The sequence below is a fragment of the Bos grunniens genome, chromosome 21 (genome assembly GCF_055505025.1).
Source record: "Bos grunniens cultivar Pamir isolate PY7600 chromosome 21, Bosgru_T2T1.0, whole genome shotgun sequence".
Classification (NCBI taxonomy): domain Eukaryota; kingdom Metazoa; phylum Chordata; class Mammalia; order Artiodactyla; family Bovidae; genus Bos; species Bos grunniens.
In genome coordinates, this window is record NC_141185.1 from 51,571,706 (window position 1) to 51,599,544 (window position 27,839).

The following is a 27,839-nucleotide window of genomic DNA, read 5'->3' on the forward strand; positions in this document are numbered from 1 at the left end:
TGCCTCTTTTATAATGGAGCCCAGAGGTTTAAATAAATTCAGATGAGGGCATTAGGCTTGTGGACTGGCCTACCCTAGACGTAGCCTGGTTCTACCTCCTGGGGACTCACTAAATGACCCTGAGTAAGAGATTTTTGTCTCAGTTTGATGAGAAACAAGAAGCCCACTTGCCCTGAGCCTCCTTTTCTTTTGCTTTTGGAAACATGAATATGTACACCAGAGTAGGAATGCCTTTGAAAAAAACCATTCAACTGTGATTCCTGGCTCAGCATTTAAGACTTTCTCCTGGGTTCACCCTCAGAACAGTCTCCCCCCTCCTTTTGACCTTGAGGGAGAAGCCAAGAGGTGGGGCTTGTTTATAAAGGGAGGAGGAGCAGCCCACAGCTGCAGGCCTCGGATGATGGCCTGAGATGCCAGATGCTGTGCAGAGGGACAGCTTCCCCAGTCCTTTCATCTGAGATTACCCTTGGCTCACACCCTTCACTGCAAAAAGGCACCCTGGGATCCAATCGTAGAGGAGTGGGCTGTGTGGAACTCATGGGTCTCAGAACTCTAACCTTCTCCCAGGGCTGGGAGGGGCATCCAGAGGTTATCCAGTCTTTGCTTCACCACATCACCAGTGTCTTGGAACTCGATGATACCGAAAAGTCAATGAGCCCAACTCTTCCCTCATCCTACCATTTTATAAACGAGGACACAGGGGCCCAGGGATGAGCCAGGTGGTGTGATGTAAACCTAAGACAGGGCCCTGGAGTTCTCAAGTGCTGGCCCATTGCCTGCAACACACACAGACACACACACGTGCATGAATGCATGTGTATATATGCACACACAACTGCAAAGTCAGGCTGCCAAGGCTGCTGATGTTGAGAAGGGCCTTGAATGAGAATTTTGTTTTTAATTCTATTTTTTTAAACTCCAAAAGCATTTTGTTTTGGGGTATAGCCAATTAACAATGTTGTAGTTTCAGGTGAACAGCAAAGGGACTCAGCCACACATATATATGTATCCATCCTCCCCCAAGCTCCCCTCCACCCAGCCTAGCATACAACATTGAGCAGAGTTCCATGGGCTATACAGTAGATCTTTGTTGGTTATCCATTTTAAGTGTAACAGTGTGTACCTGACCTTCCCAAAGTCCATACCTATCCCTTGGGAAGGGCCTTGAGATGAGCTTAGGTTCAGTCCTCTTGGTATACTGACTCATGCAGATAAGAAAATTTTGCTTTGGACAACCTCATATCATTTTCAGGTGGTGAAGGATCTTAGTCCAGTGCTTATTACCGTTGTGAACATTGAGACTGAAAGGAAGCAGAAGGTGCTAAAGTCACAGGGTAACTCCCTAGTAGAACTAGGGCAAGAACTCAGCTGATCTGAGTCTCAGTCCAGTGGCCTTCCCACTGGACTCCACAGCTTCCCTTAATGTCAGATCTTCCTTCTGACTCTCTTCCTCCCAGGTCACTGTAAGGGTGGTGTGACTAGATTAACCTATATACTCTTTGCTGGAATTTCATATGGGAAGGGCTAGTGAGGAACCTGTGATGCTTAAAAAATAGCCGTGGTATTAACTTCTTTTGATTAATCACTTTGCAGCTGTCACCCATTTGCAGGCTTCCCTGAGATTTTAACCCTGTTATTTTTTTCTAAGTTCAATCCCCATCTTTAAATGAGGGTGGAGGATGTTATCCGCTGGTTCATATTTGTGATCCTGCCAGAGAGGCAGCCAGTGATCTGTGAGATCACTGTTCTCAGGCACCAAGTGTCCTGCTTTTAGAATCTAAAGGTCTTGTCCCTAAAACATGTAAGCACAAAAATTATCAAAGAACACTGATTATTTAGTAAAACAGTAAGGAATGTAAAAGTTAAGAAGGAGGAAAAGAGTTTTCAAAAGGAAATCTTTGGAGATTAGTTTCCTGTAAATAGAATATACTAAACACTCTTGATACACATAAATACTAGTGACTAACAGGTACTTGGAAAATGGCATAGCTCTAAACAATGAATATTAAATAAATTAAAGGTAATTTCAGATACAAAGGATAAAACAAAGCAGTAATTAAAGAATAAGACACTCTGTGCTCACTTTGGGGCAGCCCACATACTAAAAAGAATGAGACATCCGTCTCCACCAACATACGGACAGGATGAGCGAACAAAATCAGATACACTTCTTCCCAGTGCTTTCATTAGAATTGTTTTAAATGCACAGAACAAATGTGCCTTTATAATTTTTTTTTCATTTAGATTTCAAACAGTAAAAGCTTTGTCATTTTAATATAGATCATTGAAAATCTTGTAAACATCCTGTTGCTCATTTGGAAAAATGAACCAGTGAAGAAAACCGAAAAAAGAAATAAAAGAAAACAGAAAGAAGAATTGATAGGTCTTGTGTCATGACTCAAAGAAGAATCCTTCTTTCCACTGGGTGAAGAGGGGCATTCAATTCTCCAGGGAGCTTTGAGTATGTGGAAAGTTTTGTATTCACTTTCCCACCCTAGTTGGAGCTGCTCCAGCAGCTAGTTAGGGGAGAAACTGGAAGTTTTGCTCCAGCTCAGGGAAGCCAGATAAGGGAGTCTCTAGTCTAAGGAGGAGCTGTGTACGTTTTATGTCAGGTCCCGTAATGCTCTTCCAAATTCCCTTTGCCTGGGGACTTAGCCATTGATGGTAGGTTTCTGCTGCGGTATGTGTTGTTTACTTAAGTAATTAAAATATGCAAAGCATTCCCTGTCCCCCATTTTGTGCTTCTTCCCCAGCCACTTCTGGCATTTTTGGTTGGCAGTTAATAAAACAAAAGGTGAGCCCAAAGGCCCACGTCTCCCTCCGGCTAGAATGATTAATTTGGAGCGGTTTGGAAGTGGCAGATTTTACCTGTAGCTACAGCCGTGCTTTTCTGGCTGATGTGTTCAACCCACTCTAAACACTACAAGCAGGGCATGGCAAATGCTTCATTACAGGCACAGGGCAAGTGGAGGGAGGCAGGAGAAAGGAGGCAAGGTTTATTCAACCTCTTATGGTGGCACAAAACCAAGAAGACTTCTCCTTCCAGGAAGCCCTACATTGAAACAGCCAGGAATGTCCCTGGTAATCCAGTGGCTAAGACTCCATGCCCCTGGTGCACGGAGCCTACCGTTGATCCCTGGTCAAGGAATTAGATTCCCACATGCCTCAACTAAGAGTTTGCATGCCACAGCTAGAGACCCCATGTGCCAATTAAGACCTGGCCTAGTCAAATAAATGACTAAATAAATAATATTTTTTTTTTAGAGAGAGAGAGAGCCATACTCAAGGACACTTGAAATTTACTTCCTAATCCAGTTCCTAATTTGCGACCCCATGGGCTACAGCACTCCAGGCTTCCTTGTCTTTCGCCGTCTTCCGGAATTTGCTCAGACTCATATCCATGGAGTTGGTGATGCCATCCAAGCATCTCTGTTTCAGTGATTATTAGAAAAGCTCATTCTCTCATGGAGCCATTGGTGTACATCTGCTGTCTGCTCCCCACTGCACTTGGAGGGAAAGCCCAGCCTCATAAGATGATATCATAAAATGAGAATCAAGATTAAGGATTTGAATGCTGTAGTCTTAAGGCTGGTGGAATATTCAATCGATAGGAAGTATTATTGATGTTGTTATTAATCTCCCTGAGAAGATGGCTGGAGGAGACAATTTATCATGTGGTTTGCTTTTGGAGGAAAGAGATCCCATCTGAGTCTTTGCTTTTTAAAATCCAAATCATCTTGTTTTTTTCTTTTTTCCCTTGAAGCCTTTTTCATAGGTGCTGCAGCCACTGAGTCCAGTTCGTAGGGAAATACTCTGTTCTAATTAGTTCAGACTTGTCTTCCCTGAGATTCACGTTAACTGCGCTTCCTGTGTCTAAATCCTGCTTTGGTAAACAGTCAAATATTCCAATGGGACCCAGGTTGGGGTCCATGCTGCTCCTGGAAGCCCCTTTTCGCTGCTGCCAGTGTTTGTATGAAGAATCGTCTTGAACCCACAAAACCCTCAGTGAGAAGGATTTGGAGTGTGGCGGTGGATTAACTCTGAGCTTGGCCTCTATCCACACACTTGCTGACATTCCAATATTGAGCCGGTTTCCTTATCCAGAAATCAAAAACGGTGCCTCTTTGTTGTAAGGGTCTCTGAGGAAAATGTCCAAGTCCCTGGAAAAGTGAAGAAGTGCTGTTCATTCAGCAAACATAGAGTTTGAGAAATAGCACCTTCTAAGAAAGATTGTGATTCAAAGTCTTACCATATGTGTGTGTATTGAAAACCTGCCATGTCTCTGTTTCATTTAATATTGCATTTAGTGTCTGTACATGTTCTGTGTACTTCATTATTATCTTCATTTTGCATCCTAGGAAGCCAATTTTTCAGAAGTTAAACGTGTAGGGTTGCTATGGGGCTTCCCAGGTGGCGCTAGTGGTAAAGACCCGCCTGCCAACGCAGGAGACATGTGTTCTATCCCTGGGTTGGAAAGATCCCCTGGAGAAGGGCATGGCAACCTACTCCACTACTCTTGCCTGGAGAATCTTATGGACAGAGGAGCCTGGCGGGCTATAGACCATAGGATCACAAAGAGTTGGACACGACTGAAGCAACTTAGTACACAGTGTTGCTTTGCTAAGTGACATTTGCCAAGTTATAAATTATTCTTTTTGCTCTTTTGGATCCTCTGTTTCCTCATCCTATACCTACATTTTCAATGTCAGTTGTTGTATTTTCCATTTTTTGAAGGGCATCTAAATATTAGAAAAGCCATTCTTGCTTGAAATTATCTTATTTTTGCGAAATAAGTCTGAATCTAAACCAAAACCTGTTGGTGCTTGAGCTGTACAGGGTAAATTAAAAATCTAGATTGATCTCAAGGAGGCTGTATTCTCCTGCCTTCCTTTACCCATTAATGCTTAGCAAGTGTTTGGAGTCTGAATGGATCGGTCTGGGTCCAGGGTGATCTATGGATCTGAGCTGAGCTGAGATCTCCAGCTTTGTTCCATGAATTGGGCTCTTTTAGCACCATCCCTAAAGTTTGTTTCCATGAGAAGATATCAGCCAGGAGGCTCCAAGTCCGGGCATTTGGAAAAGAAAACAAAAGCCAAGTCATATTTCAACCCACATCTTTGGACTTGCAATGTAGGCTCTATAAAAATATATATTGCTTGGGGCAGTAAAGGACAATGAGGTCTCAGAATGACTGCCAACATTTAGACAGAATTTAGAAAGAAGAAAACAAAAGAGGAAGTTACAAAAGGTGTGTGTTCCTGGGCTTCTATCTGAGGAGTTGCTCCTGGCAGATGCAGCTCTAGGTGAAAAAGTTGAGCAGAATTACAATGGGCCTCTTTATCCTCCAGGCTCACACTGCTCAACAGCTTAACTGTTACACTCCTTGTGTTTTTGAAAAACTCCAAGGGTTTTTCCTAATCCGAGCCTAGAGGCTCAGCCTGAAAGAGCCATTCCACAGAGATTCTGCTAAACGGAATGTCTTTTCCTTAAGCTGTCATAAAGCTTTTCTTTGAGGGAGCAGCGCTATAGTGGTGTCTTTGTGAGTTTCCTCTGCACCTTGCCTCAAAAGAATTCCAAAAACACTGGGCCATGATCTTCAGTTTATGTCTATGAGAAGTTACATAATACTTTGGTCACTTGATGCCAAGAGCCGACTCGTTGGAAAAGACCCTGATGCTGGGAAAGATTGAGGGCAGGAGGAGAAGGGGGTGACAGAGGATGAGATGGTTGGATGGCATCACCGACTCAATGGACACGAATTTGAGCAAACTTCAGGAGATGCTGAAGGACAGGGAGGTCTGGCGTGTTGCAGTCCATGGGGTCACAAGGAGTCGGACACAACTTAGCGCCTGAACAATACCAATAATCCACTTGCGTGTGGCTGGCACACACATATGTTTACCTAAACAGTTTCCCTCCCAGTGTGTGGAAGTGTGGGTCTGCACTGGAGGTCACGAATACCGACGGGCAGCCCATGTGGGTGAACACCACAGACCCTCCATAAGTCTGGCATAGTCTGAGTAAGAGTGGCAGTGATTTTAAAGACTGTGCTTGGTGGCTGCTAGGGCTCCTGCCGGGGCTGCCAGCCCTGGCTGATGGACTGCTCAGACCTGCAGACCTAGATTTAAGAGGCAAAGCTGCTGGGGCATTTGGGAAACCAGGAGGCTTTCCAGGGGACAAAGAAAGCATAGGTTAAACTTTTATTTTTTCCTTAATGCATATGGATATTCTCCTATGTCCTGAGACATGCAATCAAGAAAGATTAAAATTAAATAAATAAAAAATGACACTGTGCATGACAGTCTTAACGATAATCTCCTGAATTAAGATATTTTGCCATTAATGTACATTGCAACGTTTCTATAACTCTTCAGAAAGCAGTTGCCACTCTGATCTACTTTGACAGATTCAACATGGCCCCCATGGATGAGCGATTTCAGAGAAAGCTTGAATCATTCTATGGGTATCAAAAATGCCCTGTGTTTGCTCACCTTTGCTGGGTCCTGGCTCCTTTATCTGGCATATATGGGTCACTCTGTCTCCTTTATACCTTGTCAGATGTGTGTGAGGATAGATGTTTTGAACTTCTGGGAGAGAAGCGGGCTTGTATGTGTCCTGTGAAGAAATTGCCTCCTTTTCTGTGTAATGAGATGCAGAGAACTGAGAGTCTTCTTGAGGTCAGCAGATTTCTCTTTAAAACACAGCACTGGATTCCCTCTGACTGCAGGGAAGTTGACATTATCCGACAGAAATGAGCAAGACAATTTCCTTGTGCAGGAAAGGGAGGATCCAAAGAGAAGGGATGGGATGATTGTGGACAGGGGTGGGCGGGTGGGAGGTTCACCTCCTGCCAGGAGCACTTTGCCCCAGGGCATCCTGCCCCCAGCAGAACCCAAGCCTGGCAGCCCCTGCAGCTCTCTCTTTCCACTCTTCAGTCCTGCTTACTCCTGGCTCTCAGGGCATAGCTGGGAGTGAGGGCTGAAGGCTTGAATGGAGGAAATAAGGTTGAGGGATTTCAGGCAGGCACCCCAGGAGGATGGAGGTGAGGCTGTAGTTCTTGTTTTTTTTTTTTTTAGATTCTTCTTATATCTTTTCTTTTTAATTATTTATTTTTAATTGAAGGATAATTACAATATTGTGTTGGTTTCTGCCATACATCAACATGGGTCAGCCATAGGCATACCTATGTCCCCTCCCTCTTAAACCTCCCTCCCATCTGCTACCGCATCCCACTCCCTAGGTTGTTCCAGAGTCCCAGTTTGAGTTCCCCGAGTTGTACAGCCAACTCCCACTGGCTGCCTATTTCACATGTGTTCGTGTATACGCTTCCCTGCTGCTCCCTCCGTTTCTCCTGCCTTCTTCCTTTTACCGCCCCTACCACCCCCACCCTCGTGTCCAGAAGTCTGTTCTCTACGTCTGCATCTCCACTGCTGCCCTGCACATAAGTTCATCAGTATTATCTTTCTAGATTCCACATATATGGGCTAGTATATGATACTTGTCTTTCTCTTTCTGACTTACTTCACTCGGGATAGTAGACTCTGGGTTCATCCATCTCATTAGAACTGACTCAAATGCATTCCTTTTTATGGCTGAGTAATATTCCATTGTGTATAAATGTACCACAGCTTCATTATCCACTCATCTGTCGATAGACATCTGTGTTACTTCCATGTCCTAGCTTTTGTAAATAGTGCTGCAATGAACATTGTGGTACATGTTTCATTTTCATTATGGTTTTCTCTCACATCTTTTTTTTTTTTTAATTTTATTTTATTTTTAAACTTTACAAATTGTATTAGTTTTGCCAAATATCAAAATGAATCTACCACAGGTATACCTGTGTTCCCCATCCTGAACCCTCCTCCCTCCTCCCTCCCCATACCTTCCCTCTGGGTTATCCCAGTGCACCAGCCCCAAGCATCCAGTATCGTGCATCGAACCTGGACTGGCAACTCGTTTCATACATGATATTATACATGTTTCAATGCCACTCTCCCAAATCTCCCCACCCTCTCCCTCTCCCACAGAGTCCATAAGACTGTTCTATACATCAGTGTCTCTTTTGCTGTCTCATACACAGGGTTATTGTTACCATCTTTCTAAATTCCATATACATGCGTTAGTATACTGTATTGGTGTTTTTCTTTCTGTCTTACTTCACTCTGTATAATAGGCTCCAGTTTCATCCACCTCATTAGAACTGATTCAAATGTATTCTTTTTAATGGCTGAATAATACTCCATTGTGTATATGTACCACAGCTTTCCATGATACAGCTGCAGGCCTGAAGATGGGTGGGATACAACCACGGAGAATGGAATTTAGCCAGAAAGACTCTAAACTTTGCATCCTGGACGCTCAATCTTTAATGTCCCTGTGATCTTCAAACTTTAATGCCCCTAAACAAATTTTTTAAAAAATATACCCCCTTTGCACGTTTTAATTTACCATCTAAAATCTTCCACATGTTTATTATAAGTATGCCATTTCCACAACATTGTAAATATTGACATTAAAAACACATTATTCCTTTAATGCATCTAATGAACTTTAAATACCAGAGCAATTTGATCCATCATCTATTAAACACATAAACAAGTACTTAAATCCTCAGTTTTACATGGTTCCATTTTCTTCTTGAATTTATAGTTTCATTCCAGTTTCCCCACCAAATATCCTTATGGATTCTTTTTTTATGCATGAAAGCCTTTTATTGGCCATTTTATCATAATTTAGGTGACAAAAATACATGCGTGTGTGGGTGCTCAGTGGTGTCTGACTCTTCGTGACCCCATGGACTGTAGCCCCCCAGGCTCCTCTGTCCATGGAATTTTCCAGGCAAGACTATTGGAGTGGGTTTCCATGCCCTCCTCCAGGGGATCTTCCCCACCCAGGGCTTGAACCTGTATCTGTCTCCTGCATTGACAGGTGAATACTATACCACTGAGCCACCTGAGAAGGCCACGAAAATGTGTATGAAGACTTTAATTTTTAATGACCAGTGGCCTTAAGTTTCTAGATGTTAAGAGATTTGGATTGAGTTATCATCATAATTATTAGTAATATACAGAAATAGGCAGTAAATCAAAATAATAATCAGATAATACATATAACAATTTTTGATGAATATGAAATTTAAGGCACATAATATTTTTGGAAATCCATCTCTTATTTTTCAATTAGCCTATATTCATTAATCAATATTATTTAGTGCTAAAATAAGGAATAAGGTTAAGGTTCAGAATCAGTTCTATTACTGCTTTTTTATTTTTATAAATATAAGAAATGAGAAACACTATTCACAATAAATGAATGGATGGGAAAGGAAAGCGTTTTATTACAACAACTCATATCTTGTTATTTGCCCAAAATCACATTTGGTGTCTTATCAAAATTTCTTTTTACTCTTCTCTCAGTTGATAATTCTTTTTGATTTGTCCCCCTTCAGTGGTTTGAAAAGAATTAAAAACCACCGAACTTGCAAAAGAATTTATTTCCCAGTCACTAGAGACATTCATTTTCAACACCTATACTAATATTTCATAGAGTTTATTCATTTGTGGTCTGTAGGTTTTCTCTCCTGAGGTTTAGAATGAGTGAAACATTTGTCTTCCCCTTTGAGAGTGGCAGCGTGTGTGTGTGAGTGAGTGTGTGTGTGTGTGTGTGTGCACGCATGCATGTGTGCGTGAACAGTTGGGCAGGGAAATTGCTTACCACAGGGGGTTCTCAGTGTTAGAAAAAGTCTGTAAGAGAGTAAGGATCTGCATAAACCTTCAAAACTATCCTTGCTAGGTTGCAGGATTGCGTGTATTTCCAAAGTTATATGGACCTTAGGTTGAATTCCTTTCAGTGGTCACTGAAGTCTCTCTCTGCCTATTATATTGCATGAGGATTCTAGGCTACTATCCAATGGGAATTCTAGGCTATTACCCTTTAGAAGGAGTGAGAAGCATCCTGAGCTATATGTAAAAGTGCGTTTCCCTGTTGGCAATAACGAAAGAATGGCAGCAATCCCAGACCTATAAACAGTGGACTGATTAGGTAACCTGTGGTTTAGTCGTGCACGTGGAGTCCAAACTAGCTAGAAAAGGAATGAGAGAACCCTAATGTGGGAAAAGGTAAAGCATGTACCAGATGTGGTATGGTGCTTCCGTTTATGAAAGTGAGGAAAGTGAATATAATCCCTATTTGCTTACGTTACAAACAATTGAAGAATAAACTAAAAACGAGCTTGAAATGGTTGCCTTCAGGGGAGGAGGAGAGCAGGATGGAGGGAGTGAGCAGAGATGAAACTCGACTAGGTTCACGTACCTTGATTTGGGGTTGACTTTAAAATCATGTAATGGTTTTTGCATCGTTTCAAAATATTATGTTGAGTGGGAAAGAAAAAGGAAAGCAAGTCTTAAAAATCAAAAGCGAAATGAAACAAATAAACCTGGACATTATGTTGGTGACTTGGCCACTCGGAGAGGAATTATTTCCTGTGACTTTAAAACACAGCAGTGTCTTAGATATGTCCCTAGTATGTACATCCTAAAGATGAGTAGGGCTGCAAAGACAGCTTTCAGAATCATGTTGTTGGTAATGATCTTCAGCTGAATTTGAAATATATATATATTAGGATAAAAAAATAAGTAATATCACTAATGTAAGAATCAATATTTTCAGCAAAAAAAAAAAAAACATCAAATATAAAACCAAAAAAATTAAGTAAAACTCTGTAATCCTAAATTTGAGTTGGAAAAATCAATATGAACTCATGATATATTCTCCTTTCAAAGGAAATATTTTCCTAGTGTTTTCCACTATAAGGACCTACAAATAAATACTGATCAACCCAACAGAGGTGAGCATTCCTGGCTTCCATCATGTGGTCCCTAAATTCCATTGTCCACTGAAAGGACCCAAGGCTCCTTGAAAAAAATAACTGAGTTAGGGCCAGGACAGCAAGTGGACAAAATGAGCCTAGGATTTTTTTTTTTTCATGTCAGAAAGCAAGAATGCTATCAAAGACCACTGGGGTTTGGTGAGATGTGCCAGCTTGAAGAGGCTGTTACTGGCCAAAGATTGAACAGTGAGCATCAAAAAGAGAAATTATAATTAACTGAAACACTTCAAATGTGTAAACACACACACACAGGCACAAATAATTAAGTATGCTTCTCAAAAACAAGCTAAAACAAAATAAGCCTCTCACTGGTCACCTTCAGAGGATGGTAGCGAAGGAACTCGGGCTTCCCTGGTGGCTCAGACAGTAAAGAATCTGCCTGTAACGTAGGAGATGCAGGTTCGATCCCTGGGTCGGGAAGATCCCCTGGAGAAGAGAATGGCTACCCACTCCAGTATTCTTGCCTGGAGAATCACATGGACAGAGGAGCCTGGCAGGCTACAGTCCACATGGTTGCAAAGATTCAGACACGACTGAGAGACTAACACACACATACAGAGGAGGAACTCATTATTCTGAAAACTGGTAGATAAAAGGAGTTTCTATATAAACTGTCACCAATGTAACCAGTAGTTAACGAAGGAAAGTTCTTATTCATGGAAGATTTCCAGCTGATATATGCAGAGGGAATGCTAGAATTAGAATGTCACCCTTTTGCAGCCACTAATGAAATAATGGATCTCGGCAATGATCATCAGTGGCCACTGACATCCTAAGGTGAAAGGGAAGTTTGTGATGGAAGGTCAGGCTGACAAGCATCTTGAATCCACGATAATGGAAGTGGTGGAAGAGTTGTCTAAAGTAGTATGATCCAAAGATCTCCAAGGACTTATTTTTTTCTTGACTCATTCCTTGGAATTTTTGCCTTATTCCTGTATATTTCCTGTTCAAAGGCTCAGCCTTCAGATTCTTAGTGTATCTCATTGTAAAGCTTGGATCATTAACTAGAATTTCTGGGGCAGTGCCTGGGCAAGTTACCTTATCTTCATCTGTGAAATGGGGATCATAGGGAACTCTGCCACATAGTATGAGAGAGAGGCTTAAATGCAGGGTGTTGTAACATCCAGTGGTATGTTACATCCAGTGTGTTTCACAGCCAGTGATATTCAGTGTGTATTAATTAGGATTATTCTTATTAAGATTATTATTTTATCCCATTGCTTGCCTGGCTAGGTTTCATCATGGGCATATTTGTCAATATATATATATGTGTGTGTGTGTGTGTGTGTGTATTTTTTTTAACCTGGGAAGGATTTGACCAGTAACTTTCCCAGAGTGGATCTCTCTAATATGAGAGAAGGATACAGGAATGCAGGCAGCTCTGAAGGAAAATCAGTATAGTCTAGGCAGACCTATGGGAAATATGGACAGTCTAGGAAATCAGGCTTGTCCTGGCACTCACCACACACACAGCGCACAGCCTCTGCATTTTATGTGTATGCTCTTGTATTTCATGATGCTCGGTGGGTTTCTATATATTGAATATATCATCTCACTTTAGAGACAGCTGTTGCTTGACTTCTATGTTGAAGATGAGGAAATTGAAATTCAAAAAGTTAAGAGTTTATCAAAAGTCACATCAGAACCCAGGGTTTTGGACTTCCAATTTATTGATTTTGTTGTTGTTGTTGTTATATCACAGTCCACTAGAAATATTTTAGTCCACTTCTAGAGGAATGCTGTATAAATTTCACCCACACTGATGATGCCACCCAGTGTAAATCTTAATAAAATTCTTCTTAGCAGTACCTCTGTGACTGATTAATACCTTTCTGATAATTTTTGATCCAGAGATTTAAACTCCTCAAAATTTATACCAACGCACTCAGATTTCTCTTTTTGTACATTTGGAAATTTCAATTTGAAATGGCTCTTCTGGGTAATGCATAGAATCATCAGATGAGGCAAGCAGCCCACATCAATTTGTAAGAATCCAGTATTTACCGTTTCTCATCAAGAGAAAAGTTCCCATATTCCTAACCTCTTTTCCTTTTCATTCAAGAAACCAGGTACAAGAATCCGTTCCACTAGCTTTCATCAAAAACCTAATTTTTCTCAAAAAAGTATTTTGATTTAGAACATGAATAAATTAGGCCCACTGGTTTTCCTTTAGTCATATGTTTAGTTTTTTTCCTTTTATTGTTTTAAAATTTTCAAATGTGGTACATGCTCATGAACAGACAGCATAGAAATAATAATATAGAAAAAAATGGAGTTTTCTTTTTGGTCAGTTCTCTCACTTTTCCTTCCTGGAGGAAATCACTGGCTAAATGACTATCTTTCTGGACCTTTTTCTATGCATTTACAGACTTATATGTTATTGCCTTTTAATATATTTGCTTATACACACACATTTTACATAAATGAGAATGCTAATGTATATTTACAATGTTTTACATTTTCATTTAATATATCCTGGACATATTTACATATCATGGTACATAACTCTACTACATTCCTTTTAAGTGCTGCATATACATTTAATGATGAACAAATTGCTGCCCTTAAAAACAATGAAATAAAATATCTTCAACGAAGTATTTTTGCTTACATAAGCAAGTATTTTTCTAAGACTCCTAGAAGTGAAATTGCTGAATTAAAAGGCACTTAACCTGGTAGCTCAGAGGGCAAAGCGTCTGCCTACAATGCGGGAGACCAGGATTCGATCCCTAGGTTGGGAAGATCTCCTGGAGAAGGAAATGACATGCCACTCCAGTATTCTTGCCTGGAAAATCCCATGGACTGAGGAGCCTGGTAGGCTAGAGTCCATGGGGTCGCAAAGAGTCAGACACGACTGAGCATCTTCACTTTCACTTTCACTTAACATCTTTAGGGCGGACATATTCTGCCAGGCTGCCCTCAGAAAAGGCTGCCCAATCTTAGCAATGAACAACTCTTTCCTCGGGCTTTTTATACACTGGATAGTACCAGTCTCTTCATTTTCCCCACGTGATAAAGAATGTGTCTCTTTATTGTTTTAACTCACATCTCTTCATGTGTTTGTGGCCATTTGTAGCTCTTCTGTGAATCATCTGTTCTTCATTTCCCTGTTGGATTTCTTGTTTTTAACTAATTTAAAGAAAACACTTTATAATGTATGGATTTTAATTCCTTTTTATGTATACGGCAAATATGCCATTTGTTTCTTAACTATGCTTATTTTGTATTTTGCCATGCAAAAGTATTTAATTTTTACCAGGGGTATCTCTGAATTCTGTCCTTCATGGCTTCTGGAACATGTGTCTTATTTAGGAAGGCCTTTCTCTCCTGAGGTTATACGAATAGTTTTCTAAGTTTTCTTCTAATATGATTATTGTTTTGTTTTTTATGTTTAGCTCTTTAATCCATCTGGAAATGATTTTTGTATATGGTGTGAGGTAGGTATCTAACTGTACTTTTTAAATGAATAGTTCATTGTCCCTACACTGATTACTAACCCATCATTTCATATATTAAATTCCAGTATTGATACGTGAGTCTCTTTCTGGACTCTACTTTGTTCCATTGATCAAAGAAATTTGTCTATTCCTATGCCAATAACCCAGTGTGTTCATTCCTGTAGTTTGATATTGTGTTTTTCTATCTGATTGAGCAAATATCCCTGTTGTTCTATTACAAGTATATCTTAGTTTTTTTAATCATATGCTCCTCTCGATGAATTTTGGTACTGTGTTGTCAGTTTCCATACATTATGCCATTGAGGGTTTTATTTAGATGGTGCTGAATTTTTAGATTAATTTTGGGATGAATTAGAAGTTTATAACTGAGTCTTCTTATCCAAGGAAAAGACACATCTTTCCATGTCTTCAGATCTTCTATGTTTTTTAATAGTTATATTTACATAGACCTTATAAATTTTCTGCTAAGGTTTATACCAAGGAATTTTAAACATTTTTTAGGTTGTTGTTCTTATTGCTATTGTACAAACAAGTTTACTTTTCATTGAATTTTGAAGTCCTTGCTACAGTGCATGAGAGTAATTTGATTTTTGTATATTCATTTTACGTCTGAGTAGCTTACTAAATCATAAAATGGTTCTAATTGTTTTATAGCTAATTGTCTTGAACTGTCATATCATATGCAAACAATGATAGTCTTGACTCTTCCTTTTCAGTGTTTTTATCTTGTTTTTATTCTCACTTTATTGTATTGACTAGGATCATTTACAGAGTTTTGCATCAAATCTGTAATAGAAGATACCTTCTATGCTTTCAATGTTTTATCAGTAAATATGATATTTAGTGTATTAAATAAAGGAAGTTTACCTTCTATTATTAATGAATTAGAACTATTAGGAAAGGATGTTGGTAGTTTTGGGCATCTTTTGAAAGAATAGCTTTTCCTCTTTTATTTTTACTTTAGTTTACCTTGTTTTTTCTCTTGGAATTTCTGACTTCTTTTTTAAGGTAATATGTGATTTGTTTTTGTAAACACGTTTTAGGTAATTGGAAATAATATGCAAATTTTTAAGGAGGCTGAAAGATACATACATCACCCGTATCTATCAATTAAAACTCATTATTTGTATTTTTTAAATGTATCTTTATTTTTGTTGTCTTCTTGATCTATCATTTTGCAAAATAAGTGTTTTAATTTGCCTTTGTAATTGTAGCTTTGTCAGTTTTCTTTTATTTATAACCTATTTTACTTTTTAATACATTTTTATTGCTGTTAATTTGAGTAAAAATGTTTGTGATTTTTCATAATGGCAAATTTTATCACCTTCAGATATAATATAGATCACTTTGTCTTCATTTAGTTCTTGACTTCCTGAAATATTTTTCATGTGTATATTCAATTTTTGATATACTCTATATTGATTATATAGCATATATCAATATACTTTATACATGGATTGTATTTTCATATGTATTACATATATTGCATATTATCTATTCAAGTTATATTATCTATTCAATTATATTTGCCCTTTAGTTTTACGTATCAATGTATTAAATATTTTGCACATCATATATTGAGTATTTTTTTTTACTGTTTTGTGTTTTTAAATTCTTTCAAAATTTTCAACATTTCCTTTTAAACATGTCTTTTCTAGATAACATGCATCTTGGTTTTTTTAACATAAATTTTTTCTTTATTTAAAAGACAGTATAGCCTATTAGTTCTCATTGTCTATAGTGATGTAATTTAAAGTTCTTTTTCATTTGTGCTTGTTATTCACCATTATCCCGCCTTCTTTTTTGTGGTCTTTTTGTATTGGTTAGAGATTTTTGGTTCTATTTTCCTGAAACTGCTTTGGAAACCATATGTACTGTTTTTATTCTCTTAGTAGCTACATTACTATTTTAGCAAGCACATTTAAAGTTAAACTGTTACAACAATTGAAGGCTATAAATTCCCTTGCAGAGTCTTTATCGGGCTTTTAATTATTTCCCTATCTACTCTTATATGCACTTATTTTTAATATTATCTAAAAGTTTCATTCCAGAATATTGTTAATAGTAGCAATGATATTACTATTAGCATTATTAGTGGTATTGTTTACTTTATACCTCTGTCTTACAGAAATCCTTTATTAGTAATTATATTACATTTAACTAACATAGTACTGACCATTATTTTGATTTAGATTGTGTTTCTGTGGCTTATTTGCTTTGCACTGTCTGTTATGTTCCAACTCATTGTATATTTTAGATTCTGTTTTCATTTTCCTGTAGTACATCCTCAATTAATTTTTCTGCTTTATTTTTCTGAAAGGCCATGAGTGGTAAACTCTCTGAGTCTTTACTTATCTGAAAGAAACATCTTCATTTGTCTTTACACTCGATGCAGAACTGTCTTGATTATAAAACCCCAGGTTGAAAACAACTTCTGCAAATCCATATTATCATTTACCTTCTAAAATACTTTGTGGATAATGCAAACATGATCTCTTTTTTTAGTAACAAGATTGCCCGTCTTCAGCACCTCATTCTTTCTTATGTGTTTATGATTATAATTCCTACAACTGGCCCATCATAGAAATGAGAGCTTCAATTCATTGTTCATCATAATAGTTCATTTATAGAGAGCTCTTTTTCGATCAGTGGAAAACAGTTTTCTAACAAGTTTCATGTGTTAGCCAGAAGTTCCAATTTCTGCTGCTCTGTTTATGAATGATGCAGTTAGTTCGTGAGTTCTAAAACATGCTGTGAATTTTCTTCCACTTATGCTAATAATATCTCTAACCTGCTGGGCAGTGAGGATTTCCCTACTGTTTTTTCTCAGGGAAGTAAAGCCTGAATGTCAGTCGCTTCCTCATATCCTGGACTGCAGATCAGTTGATCCACAGCTGGCTAATGTCCTTGTTATTGTTATTGTTGTTTGGTCATTAAGTCGTGTCTGACTCTTTTGTGACCTCAGGGACTATAGCCCGCCAGGCTTCTCTGTCCATAGGATTTCCCAGGTCAGAATACTGGAGTGGGTGGCCATTTCATTCTCCAGGGGATCTTCCCAACCCACAGATCAAACCCACATCTCCTGCGTTGCAGGCAGATTCTTTACCACTGAGCCACTGGGGAAGCCCAATGTCTTCCTTGGCTTACTTTAAAAAACACTCTCCTTCCTGGCTTTTGCGATCTTGCTAAGAATGGTTGTGAATTCTCTTGTAGTCCACCTGATTTCATGCTTTTGAACTTCCCTATCCCTTTCTCTCCAAGCCCTAAGTTGCAGTGAGAATTTCAAGATTGTCAGATAAATGCTAAAGCCATAGTTCTACAGACTAGGTGCACATCGACCACATTGTGCTTTAACCTCCTTGGCCAAGGAGTCTAACCTAATGTTTGCAAATCCTCTGAGACTTGTTAGCCTCGCTCAGTGATTTTGTGACTTCCTTCTGGACTCCTTCTCAAGGTTAGATCTGACTGTAGTACCAGATTCTGAAACCCTCTCTCCCACTTCAAATCATCTTGTAATCTTTCTTGACCTTCCATGCCAAGGAGCCTACCTTCCCTTAGGTGTGATCTCTAATTGCTACCCTAGCTGCCTCTAGCATCCTAGGGCTTGGAGGTCAGCATCTCCACTGGCCTTTTGACACAAAAGTTGCATCCCATTTGGCTATCTTAGAATAAGATGCATCAAGAGGGCATCTTCAGATGAAGAGTGCAGACTGATGCAACTGATTCTGGTCATTGGGTCACTCTGTGTGTGCTTCTGTCTCGGCCCCTTTTAGGTGGGAGGACATACCATGCTCCCGATTCGCTGGATGCCCCCCGAAAGCATCATGTACCGGAAGTTCACTACGGAGAGTGACGTGTGGAGCTTTGGGGTGATTCTCTGGGAGATCTTCACCTACGGAAAGCAGCCATGGTTCCAGCTCTCAAACACAGAAGTACGGAAGGGGGCAGATGCTGGGAGGAGTGATGGGGTTGGGGGAAGGGATAGTTAAGGAGTTTGGAATGGACATGTTCACACTGCTATATTATAAATGGATAACCAACAAGGACCTACTGTACAGCACAAGGAATTCTGCTCAGTGTTATGGGGCAGCCTGGATGGGAGGGACTGGGGGAGAGTGGATACATGTATATGTATGATTGAGTTGCCTGAGTTTACCTGAAACTGTCACAACACTGTTAATCGTCTATACCCCAATGTAAATCAAAAAGTTTAAAAAAAGGAAAGAAAGGGGCAGGTGGGAACCTTGATCTGTGGGAGGCTGATAAAAGATACCTGAAGCCAGCAGCTAGACAAGAGTGTGCAAAACACTGGGTAGGGTTTGAAGCTAGCAGAGCAAATGTTGGCAGAAGCAGGAGAGAGACCTTCTTGATAGGAAAAATTAAAAAAAGCATAACTGTAGGAAGTGTGCTGTGGTTGTCAGGAGAGCATGAAATCAGATGTCGACATTGAGATGCAAGGCACAGTTCTGTTTGCTCTGCTACACTTAAAAAATCACAAATGTTTCACTAAGACAGAAAGTGAAAACAAAAAAACAACTATTTTTCAACTATGCCGTCTTGTGGAAACACCTACCACTAAGTACACCAGATCGTCTGGGTCCCCAGAGGCTTTAGGCAGGCCAGGCCCAGAGATGCGCTGGAAGGTGGATGGGGAAGGCACATTTCACGCACTGACAGAGCTGTGTGTGGACTTCCGGGAGTAAGATGAATCATAATAGTAAATGTAATATACACATTATGCATTTTTACGCTTTTGATGTACAGTATTAATAAAAAGTGCTAGCCATCAAATTGAATAACAGCTCACGTTTAAAGCCAGGCATTTTCCGAAGCACATTAGCCTGTATTAACTCAGTATTTTTCACACAAACACTTGTTGAAATTCAAGACAAAGGAAGGGGGGCTGCCTGGGGTTCTGGAGTGGATTGGCCTGGTCTCAGAGGTGAAAGCTTCCGCCTGGAGAAGGCTTGGGCTGTGGTCCAGAGCAAGATGCTTCTCAGTGACTTGTATTGCCCCAGGGAACTCAGTCCAGTTTGTAGGCAGTAAAGGGCTGGGTCTCCCAACCCAGCAGAACTATAAAAGATTGCAGTCTATGGTCTGTTTTCTGGGAAAACATGAACATGAGGAGGACCTTTTAATATTAGAATCCTATCTGAATATTCCAGAAAGTGTCTTTCTTTTTGGAAGCTATGTTCATGTTGGCTTTCCTGTACCCTGACCATTTAATTAAGTAAATATCAAAGGCTGAAAAGAAGGCATTTCTTTAAATTTATAATATGTTATCATTTGGAAATGGAATGGGTCCTGACGACATTTCCCAAAGAAGGAAAATACATTTTAACAACTTTTCTAGAAAAAAATGAAAGTGTGTATATCAAAACTCATTTGTTATGGTGCCTCATGGGCTTCCCTGGTGGCTCAAATGGTAAAAAATCTGCCTACAATTTAGGAGACCTGGGTTCAATCCCTGGGTCAGGAAAATAACCTGGAGAAGGGCACGGCAACCCACTCTAGTATTCTTGCCTGGAGAATTCCATGGACAGAGGAGCCTGGTGGGCTACAGTCTATGGGACTGCAAAGAGTTGGACATGACTGAGAGGCTAACACATACACATACATAACTATTGTTTTCCTGGGTAGGGGGTGGTGGTAAACACACACACACACACACACACACGAATGCATATACACATATCCATGTGTATATACATCCTGGCACATTTGCATTACTCAGGCACACAAAGCATCCTGATCACAGCCCCCATGTAGTTTGGTGGCTCCAGTGGAAAGGGGACTCTGGGCTGAGGGCTCTATTGGTCTCAACAGACAATCTGTCCTGGATATCTAATCTGCTTCAGCATCACAAACGAGGTCATTTCTGACACTCCTCAGTTAGGCATTGGCCTTGAATATGGGCTTCCTACCTCCCCGGCCCCTCCCCCGCCCCCAGTTACCTTGTCTACTCCACCCACCCCAGCAATCAAGTCCTAGAAGTCACCGATCATGAATTTCTCTATCAAATTGGCAATCTGGAGAGGAGGAGACATCCCAGTGCTTTTAATATTAGCACTAGCAGCCACTCCTTCAGTTTCCACTAGACCTCTTTTCACGGAGGTGAAGGTAATAGAGGATGGAGACAAGGCTCAAATAAAAACAGGGAACATGAGCAGCAGGAGATCTATCAGACTGGCCAAGAACAGAGCCTAGTGGGCCTTTGCAGACTGGGAAGACCAGGACCAAGAAAGTGCTGACACAGGGATTGTTTGACAAGCTGCCCCAGAGTGACATGAGGCTACGCTGCAGACAAGGTGCTGTTGGGAGCAGCCTAGGGAGATAAAAGCTACACATACAGGGAATTCCCTGCTGGCCCAGTGGTTAAGAGTCCATCTACCAGTGCAGGGGGCGTGGGTTCGATCCCTGGTCAGGGAACTAGGTCCCACATGCCATGTGACACATTCAAAAAGTAAAAATAAATAAATAAGTAAAAAAGACTACAGATAGACTAATGGGGACAAAAGGGGGAAATGTGAGGCTGGCCAAGAAGTCTATTCGTATTTTTCCACTGCATTCTAAGGAAAAACCCAAACAAACTTTCTGGCCAACCCAATAATACTTTTTACGTTCTCTACTAGAAATGCATGCATGCTGTCACTTCAGTCGTGTCCAACTCTTTGCAATGCCAGGCTCCTCTGTCCATGGGATTCTCCAGGCAAGAATACTCGAGTGGGTTGCCATGCCCTCCTCCAGGGGATCTTCGCAACCCAGGGATCAAACCCAAGTCTCTAGCATCTCCTGGGTTGGCATGCAGGTTCTTTACCACTGAACCACCAGGAAAGCACTTGCCTAGAGATGATTCTGTGTGTTTTTATCATCACAATTTTTCTTCAAATGAGGACACTGTAGTTTGGAGTCAGTAAGCTGACCAGGGTTACATAGTGAGAGTTAGGAAGAAGTTCAAATAACCTGAGAACTGGAAGATGGAATCTTAAAAATTCACAGTGGCAGCAAAGAAATCACTCTGAAGAATTGGACTCCAACCACAAATTACAGGCATGGTCCTGAGTTTCCAGTTGGGGATGGTCCAACTATACATTATCTGCTTTCTTCCTGTTCCTCCTTGTGGCCTTCCCTTTGGTACACTGAGTCAGACAATCCCTTTTCCTCCTCATTGGGTCCTTAAATGAGCTGGTCAAGGGATGGACCCATCTTACAGGTAAGGATGCTGAGATCCTATGAGGCCAGTTGACTTTCTCTGGCCACCCAGCTCGACAGTGGTGAATCAGACAGTTGGTCCCAGTGTTAAGGACTTTTAAAGAAACAGAGAAAGTAGAATTGACATATATGTTGTCACATCATGTGTAAAATAGATAGTGGGATGTTGCTATATAACACAGGGCACCCAGCCTGGTGCTCTGTGATGACCTCCTAGAGGAGCAGGATGGGGGTGTTAGGAAAGAGACTCAAGAGGGAGAGGATATATATATATACACCCTGGCTTCAGTCCCTAAGTTGGGAAGATCCCCTGGAGAAGGGAATGGCAACCCACTCCAGTATTCTTGCCTGGAGAATTCCATGGACGGGGGAACTTGGTGGGCTGCAGTCCTTGTGTGTGTGTGTGTGTGTGTATGTGTGTGTGTGTGTGTATGACTGATTCACGTTGTTGTATGGCAGAAAAAAGCACAACATTGTAAAGCAATTATCCTCCAATTTAAAAAAGCAGAGATGGAGTGCAAAGGGCAGCAGGGGCCTGGACCAGCCAATGCTGGGTCCTGGCACTTGGAACTCATGCCCAGGACAGACGAGCAACTCTGATCTCCAGCCCAGTCTTCACTGAAGAGCATCACTGAAATTGTGGCCTTCTGCTGAGCTTGAGCCGCTGGGCTACAGCTGAGCATTGGCCATGACTTCCTTGTTCTTTCCCCTTTTCCAGGTCATCGAGTGCATCACCCAAGGCCGTGTTTTGGAGCGGCCCCGAGTCTGCCCCAAAGAGGTGTATGATGTCATGCTGGGGTGTTGGCAGAGGGAACCACAGCAACGGCTGAACATCAAGGAGATCTACAAGATCCTCCATGCTTTGGGGAAAGCCACCCCCATCTACCTGGACATCCTTGGCTAGCAGTGGCCGGTGGTCACAAATCCATATTCTGTTGCCTCTTCTCTCCTGGCCTCACCCCATCCCTCTTTTCCACCTCACAGACTATTTTCTTCCATCCTTGACTGAAGCAAACATCTTCATATAAACTCAAGTGCCTGCTACACATACAACACTGAAAAAGAAAGAGAAAAACCCTGTAAGGCAGTTTGGCATATATATATATATATTTATATATCTAACTATCTATCTATCTATATCTACAGAGAGATTCCCTCTTCTCTAATGCACAGAGAAGCTGCTGATACAGAAACCGCAAGACTGTAATGACAACCCAGAAAATCTTATCTATTATGAACGCAATTGGAAATTTGCGTAGGTGTAGGCTGTGGCCTGTATTTCTTCAGCTCTGTCTTTTGAGAGCGGAAGATCTTAAAGATGCAGAGAGACAATCTTTGTATTGGGATGGGAGGAGCTGGGGAGGAGTGCCAACCACTTCTGCGTGGGTGTGATCACCTGCACAGGTGTGTTAGCCTCAAGCTCTACACAGGCGCATGGGCAGACCGTGTCAACAGGGTCAGAAAGGAAAGAACACCAGACCAGGGGCCGCTGGAACACCTCACGCCTCCCCTGACCATCGTCTCCACCGCCTTCCTCCTCTCCACCACTTCCGGACGATTTTCTAACTTGTCCTTTCTGGAAAGTACAGTCCTCATGCTTTGGGGAGTCAACAATGGCGCCTACAGGTAAACACTGAACAAACAACAGCAAAACACGAAACCATGGCGACAGTGGACTACATCCATCTGGGTGTCAACCGCGCCTTCCTTTCTAAATCTGAGAGAGGTGTCATCTATCCTCTGAACTTCAAAAACTGGACTTTCTGGATTTAACGAGCCACAGAATTAAAAGCCGAAATCTGAACCCTGTCATGGCACTGCCTTCTGTCTTTCCATCAGGCAAAGACTCCTTGGCCTTGCCTCCCACATTCAGGCTGCTGGGGAGATAAGGGGGGCTTTGGACATCCCCCGTGTTGTCTGTAAATGTGGATGTAGCAGGGTTCCAACAGCAGGAGAGTTCATGCCTCGCAGGTGTTTGAAGGTGTGCCCCTCTGGGTCCTCCGTGTCTCATCCTGTCTCCTCTAGATTCTAGCTCCCACTTCTCGGGAGCTCTGTTAAGCCCCAGGTAAACCCCGCTGCTGGGAAAGGGGGCCAGGTCCAGCCAGAGGCACAGGCAGTGCTTGTTTCAGAGAGTCAGGTGATGGTGTGGGCAGGAGCCAGCAGGGGGAATCTATTTGGCACCTGCACCTGGCCCCTTGGCATTCCCCTCACGTTTCCAGCCCCTGGAAGGATTGATGCATCTGCCTTTGAGCCGCTGTGAAAATGCAGGGGCTGAGGAATCGCTTTTGTGGGCTGGGGGCGGGGGAGGGGCCGAGGCTGCTTTGGGAGGCGTCCAATGGCCACCGCTGCAGGCTGGGCATCTTAATGAGGACGGAGCCCTGACCAGGGAGAGAGAATGAAGAAGCATCTGGGCTGGGGCCAGCTGCCTCTGCCCCGGCACCAGGGGGATCACTGCCTTCTCAGTGGCCGCTGTCAAGGACCATGATGGGGTGGGTCTCTGGGCCCCCTGACCCATGACCACAAGAGGCCCGTGAAACCGACAGCCTGGCCCCAGGGAGCCCTCCCGCGGGGGAGGAGAGGCTGTGCTTCTCCCAGGCCACCGGCCCCTCCACCTAGCCCCAGGCACAGAGCTACCGAATGGACTGGCTTTTTGCCCAACTGGCATCTCCAGGTCCCCTGACCTGCCTCCCTCTCTGCCAGCTTAAGGGACAATCGGCAGCCTGGACGTTCTGGTCAGCTGCTGGACAGTCATCCTGTGTAGGGTTCGGGAGACTGAATTCTGTGTTTGTGGCTTTGCTTCTTTTTTTAAGACCCACAAATATTTTTATTCTGATAGAAAAGAGCAGCGCTCAGATGGTGGGGCACGGGTGCATCTCGGGGATGGGCAAGGCTGCTGAGTGGGCTGCGAGGGGTGGGGAGGGAGTCGGAGTTGGGTGTGGGCTTTCTCACTGTGCTGTGCTCCCCACCCCTGGGACTTTTGAGAAGAGCTCTTGGGATGGACCACCTCAAAGGAATCCTGTGCTGTCCTATGGCAGTTGACCTCTCGGGCCGCTCCAGGGCTGCTGATGCTGGGTTGAACTCTATGGTCTGGTTTGGTCCTAGCTAAATGAAAGACAGATGTTCCAGGAGGGAACGGTCAGGAGGTCCTGGGAGGAGATTTCTCTTAGCGAGAGATGAGTCCCCAAGTTTCCTATTGCTGCCTCTTCCCCAACCCCCCAGCACACACTGCGTGGCTTCCATCTTCCTGTCTGTGTGTTCCTGGAACCTACGTTCCTAGAACCTCAGAGTCTCTGGTGGTCTTGAAGATGGGGAGGTGAGAAGGGATCAGTGGGCCACTGGGAATTCAGAATGCAGCAAGGTTTCAATACAGGGTGCTGAGTCCTCCTGGCCTGATGAAAGAAGGCAATTCCTTTGCCAACACAGAGGCTGGTGTTGTCAGATTTCCCTCGTCCTAGTCCTGCGGGCCTCTGTGTTGGCCTGGGGGTCATGCTCTCGTCACATCCAGTGTCGGCAGCTGCCTCCTGTGAGAGTCCGAGATGAAGGATACAGAGGGGGAGGGCTTGCTTTCTTGCTGCCCTTACTGTGAGCTCTCTGTAGAGTCTACACATTGACTTATTAACCTTGGCGGGTAGCAAACATCAAGAGTCTTTTTGGAAAGTGAAGGAGGCAGAGGATGGGGCTGCAGCAATGGAAAGGGTCCTCGGGGCTCTGGGGTCAGCCGAGTAGGTGTTTCCTTCTGTAGAGGGGTGGGACTGAGAAGGCCCCCCCGGGTCTCCATGTCTCTATCTGTGACAGGCAGGATGTGCTTGCTCAACTTTGGCCCCTTCTTTGTTCTGAGATTCTTTGAATCAGCCCTAAATCTCTGTGTCCTTTTTCTCAGGGCCACTCTGGACTGCCAGGGGGTGCCCTCTGTAGACCCTGAGTGGGTGGGGGCAGTTGCCTCAGAGGGCTCATCCTTCTGAACGTGGGTGGCTTCCAAAAAGACTCTCCTCTCCTCCTTGGCAGTCACAACGCTGCAGGGCTGAAGCGCTCGAGGTCACTTTAGTTCTCCTTCACCCTCCTAGCCTCCCTGCACACTCAAAAAGCCCTGGTAAAGGGTTATTTATTTGCTTATTTATTTTTAAAGAGCTGGAGGTGGTTAGATGGGCTTTGAAATGACACTCCATTAGCCAATATGGCCACCCCCATCTAGTTCAATCTCATGGCCCGCTACCAAACTTCACAGTTTAGAAGTCCATGCCAGAGTGACTGGGAAGGGGCATAGCATCATGCAAGCTCCTTTGTAGCTGTGGTGGATGCGTGAGGTCCCCCAGGCTGGTCTCCCTGCCACGCCTTCCTCACCTGGTCCTCCCCAGACTGAGTGTGAGTGAGTTGCTGTTAGATGCCCACCTGGGAATAGGGTGCCATGGCCAGGGGCCTTTCCAGTTCTTGACTTTGGTGGTGAACCCAATGCTGTCCTCTGATCTCTGAGTGGATCTTGAGGGTCACAAAGCCTTGTTTAGTTAACAGACAAAAATCTTGATATTTCCTCCACTCAGAAGATGGTGTGCAAATCATCCCTGGAAAGAGACCTCCTACGGGAGGCAAAGGTTCCTTGGTCCTTCTGGGTTCAGGTTGACCATGACTCTCTTTCTCCTCTGATGCTTACTTTGCGGACTACACTAGTGCAACTATTTTTGGTGCTAAATACTACAAAACCAACACCAGTGGTAGAACAGCCAGCCAGCCCATTTTTAGACTGTATGAGACTCAACTCAGAAGCAAAAGCAGGTCAGTCTTGCCTGGAGAGCACAGGATACATGGGAAGTTAGATGATGACATGGAGTGGTGGAAAGACCTCTGAGATTTCTGGCTTTGCTCTAGTTTCTCAGGGGATGTTGGCCAAGTCAACTAGTCTCGCAGATTGTCCTGTTTCCCGTCTGAGGCATTTAGAAAGTTGGAATGGTTATCCTTAAGGTCTCTTTCAGTTAAAAAATGTTGTGTTATGTTCACACTTTTTTTTAGACTTGCTTGTTAGAAATAAGAAGGAAAATAAAAGATAGGTAAGGAGGAGAAGGAGGGAGCCTTATCAGTGGTTAAGATATTGATTACAGAAGCCAAATCAGACAGGCTCAGTGATGATTAGGTCTGGGGGTTGTTGGTGGAGGGAAGTCAAGCAGACAAGCCCAGGACCCAATTTTCATACTTTTAAGGAAGGCTGCCAACTGGCCCCTTGGTTGATCTTACCAACCTGTCCCCCTCAACTGGTCATGCTACTCCATTCAACACCAACATACCCAAAGTTGGCAGAAACTGTTCCAAGACTTGGAGACAGTGTGCCTGCTTACTTGTCATACAGGTTGCTGGCAGTCTGAGTCAAACAAAATTCAAGAGATCTTTACTTTCACCTGCTATTGTGAGGAGCTAGGGCGTTGAAAAGACATCAGTGTTTAAGTGGCAGACTATTCAACAAAATTCTGCTTCATTCAGGCATGATGAGCGACTTCCTTGCCATGTTTCCAAACCAAACAGCAGCAGTATTGTTTTCACTCAAGGCATGGTTGTTACTATGGATGGTCTTGAGGTCTGGGGTCTTCCTTATGCTTTGCTCAGCGTCTGGAGCAGAGAAATATCTATAGATGTTTGTTACATGAGCCCATGTGCTGCCAGTCTACAGAGCTGCCCTCAAAGGCCCCTGGACTAGCTATTGTCAGCTTTGGCTGCGAGCCAGCCTGCTACTGAGTCCATAGCAGTTGCCTCACAGCAAAAAATGATTCTGTAACCAATAAGGTTTTGGTTCCTGGAGCACCAGTATCTTCTTTGATATCAATCTTTTTTTTTTTTTTTTTGCTACACTTAATAGGTTTCAAAGGAAGATTCCAAGTTTTTGTATTATCAGTAAGATATCAGTATAGGCTTTAGAACATGTTTTGGGATTGCCTAACATCACTGGGAATCATCTTAAGTGATCTTAAGGAGAGTGAGTGAATGATAGTGTCATGTTTGGCTCTGTGTGACCCCATGGACTGTAGCCTGCCAGGCTACTCTGTCCATGGAATTCTCCGGGCAAGAATACTGAAATGGGTTACCATTTCCTTTTCTACTTATGGAGAGAATAGGCCTATATACCTTATATGCTTATATCCACATATTTCACTGGAAAGACTTCAGTGGAGGTCCCCTTGGAGTAAGGAAGTCAATTCCATCAAGCTTCATCGATTTGAGCCTTACATGTCTCAGGGATGAGAAATCCAGAGATGGACTGGCCTAAGAGATGTTCAGAAAGGTCCTGATGGGAT

At 42.5% G+C, this 27,839-nt stretch overlaps 1 protein-coding gene across 3 annotated transcripts in view; it reads left to right on the forward strand.

The window, feature by feature from the left end:
• The window catches only part of NTRK3 (neurotrophic receptor tyrosine kinase 3), a 422,363-nt gene extending 398,998 nt beyond the window's left edge, over positions 1 to 23,365 (forward strand). For 2 of the 3 annotated variants that reach the window (XM_086364673.1, XM_086364675.1), the window contains exons 16-18: positions 14,287 to 14,328; positions 18,123 to 18,281; positions 22,280 to 23,365. In XM_086364673.1, the coding sequence (XP_086220799.1) occupies positions 14,287 to 14,328; positions 18,123 to 18,281; positions 22,280 to 22,465 (387 nt within the window). In that variant the 3' untranslated portion in view covers positions 22,466 to 23,365. The remainder of the gene's footprint in view (positions 1 to 14,286; positions 14,329 to 18,122; positions 18,282 to 22,279) is intronic. The other variant, XM_086364674.1, reaches the window with a different exon arrangement.
• The last annotated feature ends 4,474 nt before the right edge of the window (positions 23,366 to 27,839 follow it).